Raw genomic sequence first — 14,044 nt, forward strand, 5'->3', positions numbered from 1 at the left:
ATCAAGCAGAGAAAGGAGCGTGTAGTGTTTTTTTTTTTTTTTTTTTTTTTTTTTTATGGTACACTGCCTTCTTCCCAGGAGAACCAGCGATTTTGTTCATTTTATAATAATCCTAGCTCATACCCAGCAAGCTTGCTTAGGGACAGTGCCTTGTGAAATGTGCTCACAAGAGGCCGGGGGGTGGGGTGGCTTGGAGAAAGAAGGTTCTAGTTTCTTTACCCCATAAACTTCCATGGGAATTTACCTGGTGTCCTGCACAAGGCTAGGTGCAGAGTAGCAAAGGCATATATATGATCCCTGCCCTTACAGAGCTCATTGGGAAGGAAACAAGGCCCAGGGGGTGAGATAACTAGCCCAAGCTCTGCACAGCCAGTAGCAGAGGCCTGTTTGAGGCCAGAACCCATGCTACCCATCGCATGGTTTCTTGGGGGAATGAGAAGAGAGTTAGTTGTGTGCTAATGAGGCACAGAGGCCTTGACTACCCATGGTTTCCTGTTTCTCTGTAGGTCCTCGAGAAGGGCTGCGCCTGGCGAGGAACTCCTGACTCTAGGGGAACTCTCCCTGAGAACTAATGAATGCAGGCTGTGAATGAATGCAGACTGTTAGAAGAGGTGGGACAGGCGAGAGGATAGGCAACCACCCTGGAGTGAGCTCTGGGTTTGGATTCCTTCTCCCCGCTTCCTTCACTTCTTAGTTGTGTAGCCAAGGACCCAGGCTGAGGAATTCTGGGGGCTCACAGCACCCCCACCCTACCCTACCATCCTGCAACCCAGGCCCTTCTGACCACCCATAAAATTTGTTTTAACATCTCTGAGAAGTGAATGCTTCCATTTTGGCTGTTCATATGCACTAAGGAAGAGACTGAGAAAGTCTATGCCTTCTGAAGGATTTTCCCCTCCCACTCACTCCCTCTCTCTCATGTTTTAAAAGATTACAGCCCAAGGATCTTCTAGTGGAATCTTCCTTCTACTGTGCTCCCACACACCCTGAACCTTCCACTGTGTCCGCCGTGCCAATCAAGCCCTGGCCCGCCATGACCTGTGCCCCTGCATAGCTGTTGGGTTTTTCCGCTGCTGAACACTGCAGAACAAAGTCAAAACACTGGCCTTGTTTAGTCGCCTGTAGACTCATGCTTTGTCACCTCAGCTGGGCCCTCACAGCTGCTCAGCAAGCTGTTTATTCAATGTGTGTTCGATTCTCACATTCCTCACGGCCACTGTCCTCCCTGCTGAAGGCTTCAGTGTCACCTTCCCACAGCTGAAGGCATTCAAGGGGATACCTTTGTCTCCTGTCTGATGGGCGAAATGTAGGCTGCCTGATGAAGCCTTTACTCTGAGGCCCACCTCATTTCCTCAGAATTATTTTCTCCATCTTCCCTGAGGAAGAGTCTTTTCTCTTTCCCAAGTCTCCTCTCTCAGCTGTCCTCATCGGCCCCTCTGGGTGCACATCCTGAGATCTGCCCCTCTTTGTTGCATTTTCAGAATCTACAGGAAGAAGAGAGATTCTTCATCTACCTCCACCCCCAGGGTGTTCTCATCCTAGCTTCTCTAAGGCAGCGCTCCTCAAACTTTAAGGTGCCTGAACATCATGTGATGATAGTGTTCAGATGCAGATTCTGACCCAGTAGGTGGTAGATAAAGCCTCAGATGCTGCATTAAGCTGGCAGGTGAGGCTGATGCTACTGGGCCACGGATCACACTTTCACAGTAGTTTCTAGGACAATGGTTCTCAAAGTGTGGTCCTTGGACCTGCAGCTTCAGCATCAGCCAGGACTTGCTAGAAATGCAAATTCTTCAGCCTACCCAACCCTACTAAATCTGAGGCACATAAAGTTTGAGAACCACTGTCTAGTCCATCTCTAGGCAGAACCACACCCAAAGTTTATAACAATACTTATAATTAAATAGCAACCCCCCTCCCCACGCCCCGCAACTAGTTCTTATGCCAGCCCTATGAAGTAGGCAGGAGTAGGGATTATCATCATGAGGCACAGAGAGACCAAGTAACTTACTCATGTTCCCACATCCTATGGCTGAGCTGGAACTGAAAATCAGTCTCTTAAAACCTAGCCAGGATACTCCTCACTCAACCAGTGGCTTCCCAACCCTTTAAGGCTGTATAATCTCACTGCCTTTTCTGCTGGCAGTATGGCGCACATGTTCTGGTGTTATAAGGCATACAGAAGTGAGGCAGTGGGCGCATGTGGGGCAAGCCTACCACGATAACCTATTTTCAGGGAACCCTTTGCTCCTTGAGAGTCCATGATTCCACTAAGTCCAGCTGCATCGCTCTGGATAGCGCTACCTCGGTGTTTCTACAAGAGAGCCTGCTTCCTCTCCTGGACACAGGGAATACTCAGGTGTGAAGAAACAAGCAAACCACCTCCACACAGCTCCAGCAGAGATTCCGGGAGACATTGGAGTCCTGGGAGGAGAAAGTTAGGAAGATGGGGCCCTCTCCCAAACAGGTGCTGAAAGCTCACCATATTTTTCCCAGCACCTCAGATATGTCCATCACGGTGCCTGCCACACCTAATGTCCTTTTCTAGATGGAACTGCCCAGCCCACAGCCTCTGCTCAGTGTGTTCTTTGCAGAGAAGCAGCTCCTGACTAGACTAGGGGTGGATATCTGACCTAAAGGAGGCCCACAAGGGGCTTGTTGGTGATCCAAAAGGTGACCAGGCCAATAGGTCAATCAAACCCGCTCCCTCCAGATGGTGGAGAGGGGACTGGTCAGTTGGTAACGAGAGGAACATAAAGCAGACAGATGTGCAGAGAAGCGGGGATGCCTAAGATGCACACATGCTGGCCAGAGTGTGGCTGAGGGCACTGGATCCCAGCACAGGCACCAGTCCACACCAGAGCCAACCTTCCAGCCCATGGGTTATCTTCCTAGCACACCCCTTTTTCTTAGAGAGTGCCTCAGGATGCCTGGAGAGCCACAGTCTGTGACTGTCCACTGCTGCCTAATGGCTCCCCCAGGCTGGGGGCAAGATGTTTCAACTATGGGCTGGAAGGAAGACTTCTAAAACGGTGCGCCCTGCTCCTTGCCGTCCCTAATTTTGTCTTCTAGCCCCAAAGAGACATAGAGTACCTAAGGGACAGAGAATATGTTTTACATTTGATGAGAATTTTTGTTTGTTTTTAAAATCTCTGCCTTCATACCGGCACCGTGCTGGGCATAAAGTAGCAATTCCATTAGTGGCATCCCTCTGCCCCAGAGAGCATTAAGAGGGATGGGTGCCCGTGGCTCAAGAGCAGGGATCTGAACACCTCACAGACACTAGCAAGAAAAACTTCTTAGTTAAGCGACAGTGCCAGGTCCTGAGGCACTGGTGGCCTCTGGCTCTTCCTGCTGTGTTGATGCTCTGTGGCCTCTGCTCCTCCAGCAGCAACCCCAACAACTGCCAGGCCACAGTTGGAGGCCTGGAGTACAGGTGACGGCTGCTGTCAGAGAACTGGGAGGATAGGTGAGGTCCTCCTTTGGGTACGGGGGCCTGGGGCAGGTCAGAGGGACAGGGCAGAGGAACCAGCACTGGCCCTCTCCTGGCTCCTAAGATATCTCGCCTTGGGCACTAAAACAGGAACGAGCTTACTGCCTCCCCAGTCTAGCCGTGGAGGGGCTGGAAATACTGTGCAAAGAACCAAACAGGGCACATCCAGGGGAAAGAACTCTCCTTACCATCACCGTCTGCCTTCGAAGAAAGCCCTGGAAAGCATGGAGGCAGTGTGGTGCGAAAAACAGCGGCATGGTCATTCAGAACACAGCTGTCGGGTCAGAGTCTGGTTCTAATCCTGCCTTTAGCACTAACTACCTGTGTGGTCTTAGGAAGGCTATTTAAGCTCTCTGTCTCAGTTTCCTCACCTGTAAAATGGGAGTGATAATCCCTATTGTCGGAGAATTTTTGTAAGGATTATGAGATAAGGTAAAAAACTCATAACATGAGGCCTGGCACAGAGAGCTTCATTAAATGTTAGCTGAAGAAGCTATTAATTCTCTTGGAAAGGATGAGATTAGGGAGCCCAGGGGGACTCTAAAGGGCTCTAGGAAGTAGGAGGGGCTCATGTTGGGGAGAGGGGACAAAGAGCTAGCACTAAACTGGAGTGTTTCAACAAAAGGAGAAAACGCCACCCACCATGGAGCCCAGATGGCCCAGCTACAACCTAAATTCTGGCAAAGCTACGGTGCGCCTGTTGGTAGGCTAGTACCTCATGGGTTAAGGTCAGGTGCCAGCTTGCCTGCATGCCAAGTGCCACATGCTTCAAGTGGAAACAGGGCTCTCCTGGGTGCCAAATGTTATCACTATGATCAACCACAGCCCAGGGGACCAGCAGCGTGACCTGAGCCTTTTTATGAGCAATGAGACGCCACAACAGGAACAACTTAATACACCTGAAACCCAAGGCAGACACCCAATCCCTGGAGGCATGCTGGCTCCAGTTACCAAACCCAGGTCACAGGAAGGCTCCTAGTTCCTCCCCTACGGGAAACCAGCATGTACTGGATGTGTGGAGTTCACGTGGGTTGTGGCAAGAGATCACCTCCAAAGAGGTCACCTTGAGCAACCCCAAAACAAGTGTAGGAAAAAGCAGACCCACTGGGGACATGGTACTGCCTGACTTTGCCACCAGACAAGGCATCAGAGTAATCTCTATTTCAAAAGCCCTTTCTCACCAATAGCACAGGAGACCCATAACACCATTTTCCCCAACTGGGGGACCAGTGAGGGGAAGAACAGGGAGGGGAACAAGACAAAGGGAGAGCTAAGAGGCAAAGCTCAAGATTCAAGACAAGGGCTCCTGGCACACAAATGTCCCTTATACCCGTTAGTGGAGGGGCTACCAGAGAGTGTCTTCGCCCCAAACCTGCCACTGGCTAAATCCTCTTCCTTCCTTTTGTCTGGGGACTTTTGGCCTTGCTGTCTTTGGGACCACACGCCAACCGACTTTCTCCTCGTACCCAGGTGCAGACTGATTGCCCCTCATGCCAGCCTCATCCTGGGGAAAAGGTGAACCCAGGCTCTCTGAGCAAATGCATTAGTCAGTGTTCATCCCACCTTCCTCTGGGAGCGACAGGAAGCAGAAATGAAAAGGAGACCCTGGTCTTTGGCAGATAGAATCCTGATCTTCTAATGCCGAGGTCATGTTTTAACCTCCAGGGCACTAGGGTCAAAGGCTCTGATGTGGATGCCCACCCACAAGAAGACTGGAGATTACAGAATGACACCCTATCCCTCCTTTCTATTTTAAGATGCGCACACACAACCTCAACACGGAAGGACAGTGGTGATATGGGGACCAGGACAACTCTAGAGGGTCTGTCTTTGGAAACCCAGGAACCCAGGGGTTGTTACCACGTAGAAGTGTCTCCCAGACTCCGGGGAAGTAAACCTGGACTCCTAGGAGACTGCAGGGAATGCAGGTCCCCAGTGCCTCGGCCCCGGGAGCTCCCGACCCGAGCCCCCGGAAGTGGGGTGGTCTTGGAAGGTCACTCCAGCAGCTTGGCTGAGCTGATGGGCATCATCTGACACCAGCAGTGACCCTGAGCAACAGGCAATACTGACCTTGGTCTAAGATACCAACCCCTCATTTCTTCATACATCAAAGAGGGACCATTCGCACAGGGACCACGGAGTTCTTGCTCCCTCCTATGTCTGAGCTTCTACTACGACATGTATCTGAGCGGAAGAGCTACAAGCTACTGGAAACAGTTCACCCCTTGCAGGACTCTCCCCATTTCCTCAGTCCCAAACACGTGTGTAGCATAGTGAGTCTCTTATGATCTTAAGAGTCCCAAGAAACCACACTATTTGTGACTCCCCTCAGGGAAGAGCAAAAATCCCCTAGGAGAATGCATGCATCCATCCAAACAGTTATTAAGTACCTACCTACTATGTGCCTAGGACACAGCTAGGTGTCTGAAGACACAGCAGTGAATAACACAGAGGATCCTTGTCTTCAGAAAGATTCTATTTGAGTCGGGGAGACAATTATGAAATAAGTAAACTAATAATCATATCATAGAGTGATAAGTATTAAGAGGCAAAAGCAGAATGGTGGAGTAGAGAAGATAAAGCAGGTTGTGGACCGGTACCGGTCATGGCCTGTTAGGAACCGGGCCGCATAGCAGAAGGTGAGTGGCAGGCAAGCGAGTGAAGCTTCATCTGCATTTGCAGCCGCTCCCCAGCGCTAGCATCACCGCCTCAGCTGCACCTCAGATCATCAGGCATTAGATTCTCATAGGAGCACCAGTCCCTGGGGCCAAAAAGGTTGGGAACCACTGATTCTAAAGGATCAGGGCTCCAGGCAGGGGAAGTATCAAATATCCCTTAAATAGGAATACATTTCAGTCAAATTCAGAGTTCCTTTGAAGAGAAAAGGAAGGGACCAACATTATGGCTTCCTCTGTTATAAGGAGGAAAATCACAGCGAGGCCCTTCCCTTTTCTTGGACCTTATGGGGACCCACCCTCACAAGTGCACACGTGTGCCCGCATGTACACGAAATCTTGTACATGAAACACATGTCCATGAAATCTTGTTTGCAGGCTCTAATTTGAAGAATGTAGCAAACAACTTCTCAAATACTAACATGGCCAACTTGGGGGCTCCTCACCCCCACTTTATGATATCTCTACACTGAATGCTCACGTGTGTAAAGCACACTATTTCTGTGCACATAGTAGGTACACAGAGTAAATACTCAGGAAACACTAGTTCCCTTCCCCTTGCCGTTCCCACAACTCCATGCACAGACCTCCATGGGGCCTCTGTGACACAGGCTGTGTGCTCCAGCTAACCCTGTCTCACTCCTCTGGCAGGCCCTTGACCAGGGTCTTGCCTCTTTGAGCCTGCTGCTGGGTAGTCAGTGGGCACTGGCTCCTCACTCCTCCACCTTCCTCCTGAGCCTCTTCCCAGGCAGGGCCAAGTGCACAGGCAGCAGATTCTGGGAGGAAGAGACGGGCTGGGAGCCTCAGGAGCAAACATCTTAGAGGGGACAGGGCCTCCAAATGCATCAACCGTCACACACAGCCTACCAAGGATCAAAATGAACTTAAGCTGGTCTAACCAGGACCAGTACCAGCTGGCCCAGCCAGGCAGAAGAGTGGCAACCCCAAATGGTGAGGTGTTTTCCACAGCACGCCTCCTCCAACAGCCTCCTCCAACAGCATTGTCGCCTGGGGAACCTTACTTAGTCTTCAGGATCTCATTCAAATGTTGCTTCCTCTGTGAAGGCTTCACCAACCTCCCCAGGAGGAATTTGTCACTCCTCTGTGATTCTGAAGCATTTGACACTACGTTCGCATAATATTTCGGTTATCTGCTTGGATGCCCGATTCCCCAACTGCATTGTGAGCTCCCAGAGGGCAAAACAACATCTTATTCATTTCACATTCTCACTGCCTGGCAGAAGGTAGACGTTCATTATACATTATGCAACAAATTGAATAAACAAAAGAAAAAATGAATGAGTGGGGAAGTGAGTGGATAAATGAGTGAATGAATGAAGTCAGTATCTGCCAGGAGAAAAGATCAGTGGAGAGAAAACTTTAATCTGGGAAGAGAAAACTTTAATCTGTGGATCAGGGAATGACCCACGTTTCGAAGCCAACTTGTTGGCCCTCTCTACAGATCACGGTGCCTGGGTCACAGAGCTCTCAGTATTATCAAAATAGTAATTTGAGGGCAACACTCAGATCTCATCTTCAAAGGTCCCCCAGCTGGACTCCTCAAACACACCCCCTGACTGTCACCCAAAGGGATGTGTCAAAGAAGCAGACTCCACCAGCAGCAGAGGCACAACGGTCCCTCCATCCCAGAGTCCTCAGATGGGGTGGGGAAGGCACGCATCCTCTCCCCTTTGGCTCACAGGAGAGAGGTTCTGCTTGGCAACCTGTGGGAGAAACTTCCAAAGTGAGCACAGGCATGCCCAAAGCCAGTTTGGAGAAACTGGAAGAGAGGCGATGGTTCAAGTTTGGGCCATCTGCACGTAAGACGTGAGTCATCAACTTATCTCAGGATCTCAGTTTTCCCACTTATAAAATAGGGCAGATGATTAGTCCTTTCCACCTCAGAGGGAGGAATTAAATATCCAGGAAGCTCTGTGGTCCCCTTGGCAAAGCATGCTGCCCAGGCAGAAGAGCCAAGGGGAGGTCAGAGGCCTGTGCAGAAAATTGGCAGTTATACAGGGAAACAGGCACAAATATTAGATTACAGGAGAAGGCACTCTGAGAAGAGTTGGCAATCAGGGTAAAAGAGTAATGGCCAAATACTGACTTTCACGTTATAAAGCTCATCACCAAGCTGTCTGGGCATGAGGAGGAGGTTGGGGGAAAAGGACTAAGCAGGAACCAGGACACTCAAAATCGTGGGTGAATCTGCAGAGTTGTGAAGGTGGCACAGGTGTACAGAGCAGTGGAAATAAAATCCTCTGTGGGTTTCACAGCCATTATTGGGGATCATGTCCTTGGGGAAGAGGATGGGCAGAACAGGGGCCTGAGGCAGAGTGATATCTGGCAGAGACCTGAGCCATGAGGCAGAGCCACCTTGTCTTCTCCGGTCCCCTCTCCCCCCACTCCTTCACTGCTCCTCACCTGCTCACCAACTCACTCTTCCTTCTCAGACCCTGGGACTGCCAGGGCAAGGGGCATTTGGCGCAGAAACGGAAATGAAACCCAGAGCCTACTCCTGGGCTCCCCTGGAAGGTAAGAAGGCGTCCTGATTCCCATCTGTGTTGTTCACTGCTGTGTCCCCAGCTCCTTGTACAGCTCCTTGTCCCCAGCACCTGGCACAGAGTAGGTATTCAGTACACAGTGCCAAGATGACCAAATGTATGAGTGATGGATAGTTTATCAATCTCTATAATTTTTTATGAGCTAGGAATACTACTGCTACTACCGCTACTACCGCTACTACTGCTACTACTACTACTGATGATGACGATGATGATGATGATGATGATAGCAGCTACCATTTTTTTCGAGGGCTCTGCCAAGTGCTTCGTATTCATTAGCCTCTGTGATTGTCACAATGACCTTTAGGAAAGATTCTGCTATTTCTTCAGTTTACAGCTGCGGAACCTAAGCACAGAAATGTTAAGTAAATGTCTGAAGGTCGCAGAGCCAGTAAGGCCACGGAGAATCTCATGCTTGTCGGTCTGCTCCCTTTCTATTCTACTCACGGGGCTTCACCTTCCCTTCCTTTCTGGGGGGGCCTTAAGAACAGGATGGGAAAAGACCTGTCTCAGGCTGCCTGAGTTCTGGGCCACAGACCCAGTCCAGATCCTCCTGCAGTGTCACACAGCATACGTACACAGCGCCTCATGGTCCGGGGGCCCACAGACCCCAGGGCCCTGTGCCCAAGTACTGGCCTGCTGTTTGCAAGGCAGCTCGATTCAAGGATCAGCCCTTTCCCCTTGGTCCTTCCCCAGCCCTCTCACTCCCCTTCAGTCACCCAAAGTCCTTGCCCCAGGCAGCCAGATTCAGTGCAAACAGAACCTTCTGAGAAAGGTGATCCTGCCAAGTGGCCGTGAAGCCACAGCTGTTCAACCAGTCAAACCGGAAAATTACAGGCACACCCTCCTGCCGGAAGGGTGCGGCTGAGTGGTGGTCTTCAAAACAAAAGGTCCAGAGGCCAGGGACAGGTGTACTCAGGGAAGACCAAGGATGAGCAGGAGAAAATCAACTTGTGGGCAATTTCTTCTTCAGCCTGCATTAGTGGCTTACATGTCACTCTTGGCTGCCGTGCAGAAAGGAAACCAAAAGTCCCTGCATGCAGACATCCACGTAGGATAGGACATTTCATCTCCTGCCTGGGCAGGCAGCACAGGTCACATGAAGCCCTTTCAGAAGTTGCCAGGTTGGTCAGTGGGAAATAAGCACAGCTGGTGGTGTGGAGCCTCTTGTGGTGCCACAGGAAAGGGTGGGAAGGAGAAAGGAGAGAAGGAGCTGAGAGGTCCCTTCATGCCCAGATACTACCATAGCCTTTGCTGCAAGTCAGTCCTCTCTTGAGCCAACGCTCCAAGTGTCATTTTCAATGTCATTCCCCTGCTCAGAAACTTCTGATACTATTGTGAAGGCTCAAGATCCACCCCCTCAGCCAGGCCCTCAATGCCCTCAATGACCTCATTCATTCATTTATTCATTCATTCAACATTTATGGAGAGTGTGCCTGGCCCTGTACTAGGACAATGAAAACAATGAGGAATAAGATTTGGTCGCATCCTCAAGGCACTTTAAGTATAGTTTTAGGAGACAGAAATAAACAGAACTGTTCTCACTCTTCTCCTAAAACCCCGCTTCTGTTCCAGCCAGACTGCCCAGAGTCCCATGAACACCCACTGAATTCCCACCTCTGTTGTCTCTGCTCCTGTTGCTCCATCTGCTTCTTCCCCTACAGGAACTGAAAAGCAGCCCACACAGCAAGGCCTAGCTTCAGCCTCCCCTCCTCCTCAAGCCTTCCCTGTGGCTTCTGGTCCGCAGGGTCCCTCTCCTTCTCTGGCCTCCTCTAGCACTCGGTTGTAGCAATAGTACTCACGGTCCCCTCGCCACTCAGTGGCTGCCTCATGCACATCTTACATGACGATGTAGCTACTAATAATGACTGTAAGACCCTTGCTGACAGTTGTGATCATGATCATAATGGATTTGAAAAGCGGTTCACCAGATATTTTACCTGGTACTCACAGATATATTTTCTTTGTGGCCAAGGCTCTTTTGGTTTGTCTTGCCTCCCTGACTAGATGACAGGCTCTGTGGGCAGGAAAAGGTGGACTGCAATGTCTCTAAATGCCTGGCACGGTGCTTTGTAGTGAATGCCCAATTAATTTGTTTAACAGGTACGATCGTCTCGCCAGGAAACAGAAGAGAACATTAAGGCGCCGGCTGCCCACCTCTGCACCACATCTGGGTCAGCACAGCTCACAGGAGAAGAATGCCAATGTCACAGATCCAGCTGTGGGGCCACCTGCCCACCTGCGAGATCTCCTCACTGCTCCCTGGCAGACCCTTCTCTGGAATGTCACAGGCTTTGACAAGGAAGCGGCATACACAGTAAATCACAAAAGTGTCAGCCTAAGTGATATCAACATGATCCAAGAATCTGAATTCTGTCTTGGCACAATTTGGTGAGTTGCCTCATTTCCCCATTCACCAAAGAAGCTCCAGGAAAGGTGCCTAGATCATTGTCTAGTGTATTAAAAGAATGTGTCTTAGTCAAGGAACAGCTTGAGAGAGGTGACTACGTCGTGTATTATTCTTCTTGGAATCTCCAGGTCTCAACGCAGAGCCTGCCTACAAGACACATGTATTTATTATTTATTTATTTTTGACTAGATAAATTAATGAATATGAGTTGGTAGTACCCATTTTCTTGGCTCCTTGATTTGTCTCCTGGCTGCCCCTTCCATCTCTGGAAAACAGTCTATATTCAGAAAAGGGAATGGCTTTTCCTGGCCATCCGCGCTCCCTAAGTCTTAGTGAATGCTGAAAAACACGCCTGAGATTAGGTAGAATCACAATGCCTTGGTAAGCTTTCAACAAGAACACATTTAACGAACCCAGTGGGTAGATTTAAAAAGGCTGGTGTAAAGCTTCTCTTCCACAGAATCCAAACTCCTAAATAGTCCTCTGTGTCCTGCCATCAGAAACTAGGAGGGTTGTCTTCAGGTTTTAGGTCAATATACCAAGGGCCTTGAGGACACAGGAGGGGTAGGGTTCTACAGAGACATCTCTACCCAGTTCACTGATTCACCTCTGTCCCCAAAGTGGTTGGACCCAGAGGGATTCTGAGGAAGTCCCGGTGACCTGCGAGGGAAAACTGCACATTTACCTGTCTTGCAGAAAGAAATGTCTAAGATGGAAGAAGATAAGGTGGAAGAGGCATAAGGAGGACTAGTAATTAGCAATATGGGGGCAAGGGACTTAAGCATGAGCCTCGGAGGAGCCATCTTGGTATTTCAGAAACAACAGTTCCCTCATTTGTCTGTGGGGAAGAGGGCACTCTCCTAGGGGAGGCTGACTCCCTCCACAATGCTGAGCAGGAGCTCAGGAGCTTCTGAAGTGAGGTGAATGAGTAAAGCTCTCCAGGGAAAAAATCTCAGATCATTCCTAGTACTTGTAATGTGGCCAGGATACCAGGGTGCATCAGGCCAAAGCCAGAGGCCCCCAAGCCAGCCCATAGTCCTCTGTGATAGCTCAGTAGCACCTGGTGCCAGGCGTGTCCCAAAAATAGCCACTGCAAGTTTCCTTAAGTGCTACCCTGTTGCCCTTTGTCCCCACACCTACAACCTGTCCCCATATTCCATCTGGTTCCTCGGCCACTCCCTTGCTCACTCCCAGGCCTTTCCCTACCTCTGAGCCTTCCCAAGAGGCATGCTGCTTCCCTTGGCCTCTGCACCTACCCATCCCTCTGAGATGTCTCTCATCCAAACAGTGGTCCAGCCCAAGCTCCTGGACCTTCTAGGAACCTGCCTTACAGCTTCCCTGGGAAAGATGAATGCATCTGTTCCCTGACCTTACTAAGTCCCTTGAAGATAGTGAAGCAAAGAGAGAATGAGCCCCTAGGAGCTCAGTGATGGTAACAGTAATGACACCAGCATTCATTCAGCTTCACTGTGTATCTGAGTTTGTGCTAAGTGCTTTTATAAACATTATCTAATTTAATCCTCACAACACCTTGGTAGATAGGTACTGTTATTAGTCCCATTCTACAGATCAGACACTAAAGGTCAGAAGCTTAAGTGATATTCAAGGTTATGTTGCCCCAAAGTGAGGTCCGCCAGCACCAGGTCTGCCTGACAGCAAAGGCTGTCTCTTAACCACGAGGCCAATTTCCTCCTGGCTCTATCTGCTCCTTCTTCTCTCTTAGCAAGAAGTGTGTTGGGAGGGCGGTAGCTTCAAGTGGAACTGAGTGCTGGAGCCTTGTCAGATGGCAGGGGGGACTTGGGCAGTGTTGAGGCTACTCTGGGCATCAGTGGGGAAGCTGTTAGATGTGGGTGGAATTCCCTCAACTCAGACTGCTCAAAGGAGGAGCCCCCTGAAAGGGGAGGCCACCACTCCCTCCCAAAACAATTGATCCCGTCACAGGCCTCTGGGATGTCACCAGGCCTTGTCCCTCTAAGCACAGGCTCCAGCATTGCCAGATCAAAGAGATGTAATCTAAGGTGGGTCTTGCCTGCCTTCTGTCCCCTGGTCTGGACAGGTAGTCTTGACGTTCCTCAGCCTTCTTCAAAACAGATGCTTCAGCTAACTGCTCTTCCAGAACTGGCTAGTAAATACCCCTTTCACAGGAACGTTGGCGTCTCACCTTATCTACGCCCTCCTGCAGGTGTCCCACCTTGGGGCTTACTTTCACAGCTGTGCCCTGGAAACTCAATCCCTTAGGCCCCTCCCTTCCTCCTTTTTCCCCCTCCAGGCTCCGCATTGGGTCAGCCCTGAACTGAGGGTGTCCAGTGACTCAGTGACTTGGCTCCCCATCCTGAACCCCTCTTCCTGAGCACAGGCTTTACTTCCCCTCCCCCTCTCCACCTGCGAGTGTGGGGGTGTCATTTCAGTGGTTACGATCCTCGATCCTCGCTGTCCCAGCTCAGGGTACTCAGGCCTACCTACACCCACCTCCCTCGGCTTTGACGGGAAGGCTCCCCAGCGCGAGGCCGGAAAATCCAACTCTAGTCACGGACAGCAGCGGGGACCCCCTCATTTCCCGAAACCGAGGCTCAAGTCCCCAGCTGGGGGCCCCTCACCCCGGCATTTATGCCCTTGCCCTGGCCTGCTGCACCCACGCCTTGAGCCAGGGAGGCGAACAGTTCCTCTCGGGCTGAGTGGGGAAGGGGAAGGGGCCGCCGGGCAGGTGGTGGCGGCGGGGAGGGTGGGGCCCCCCTCGGCCACCGCCCCTTACCGATGGTGGAGATGTGCGAGGAGTGGAACTCGTTGTCAGTGAAGCGGCACAGCAGGCAAGTCTTGCCCACCCCGGAGTCCCCGATCAGCAGCAGCCGGAACAGCACATCGTACTGCTTCGCCATGGCTGGGGCCCGAGGCGCCGGGGGCG

The 14,044-nt window shown here is 50.9% G+C and overlaps 1 protein-coding gene across 1 annotated transcript in view; it reads right to left on the reverse strand.

The window, feature by feature from the left end:
- RAB15 (RAB15, member RAS oncogene family) overlaps nt 1-14,038 on the reverse strand; it is a 22,366-nt gene extending 8,328 nt beyond the window's left edge. Inside the window, exon 1 of the mRNA XM_006915126.3 lies at nt 13,895-14,038. Within this exon, the coding sequence (XP_006915188.1) occupies nt 13,895-14,018 (124 nt within the window). The 5' untranslated portion in view covers nt 14,019-14,038. The remainder of the gene's footprint in view (nt 1-13,894) is intronic.
- Nucleotides 14,039-14,044: the final 6 nt, after the last annotated feature.

This window comes from Pteropus alecto, unplaced genomic scaffold (assembly GCF_000325575.1).
Source record: "Pteropus alecto unplaced genomic scaffold, ASM32557v1 scaffold276, whole genome shotgun sequence".
NCBI classification, from domain to species: domain Eukaryota; kingdom Metazoa; phylum Chordata; class Mammalia; order Chiroptera; family Pteropodidae; genus Pteropus; species Pteropus alecto.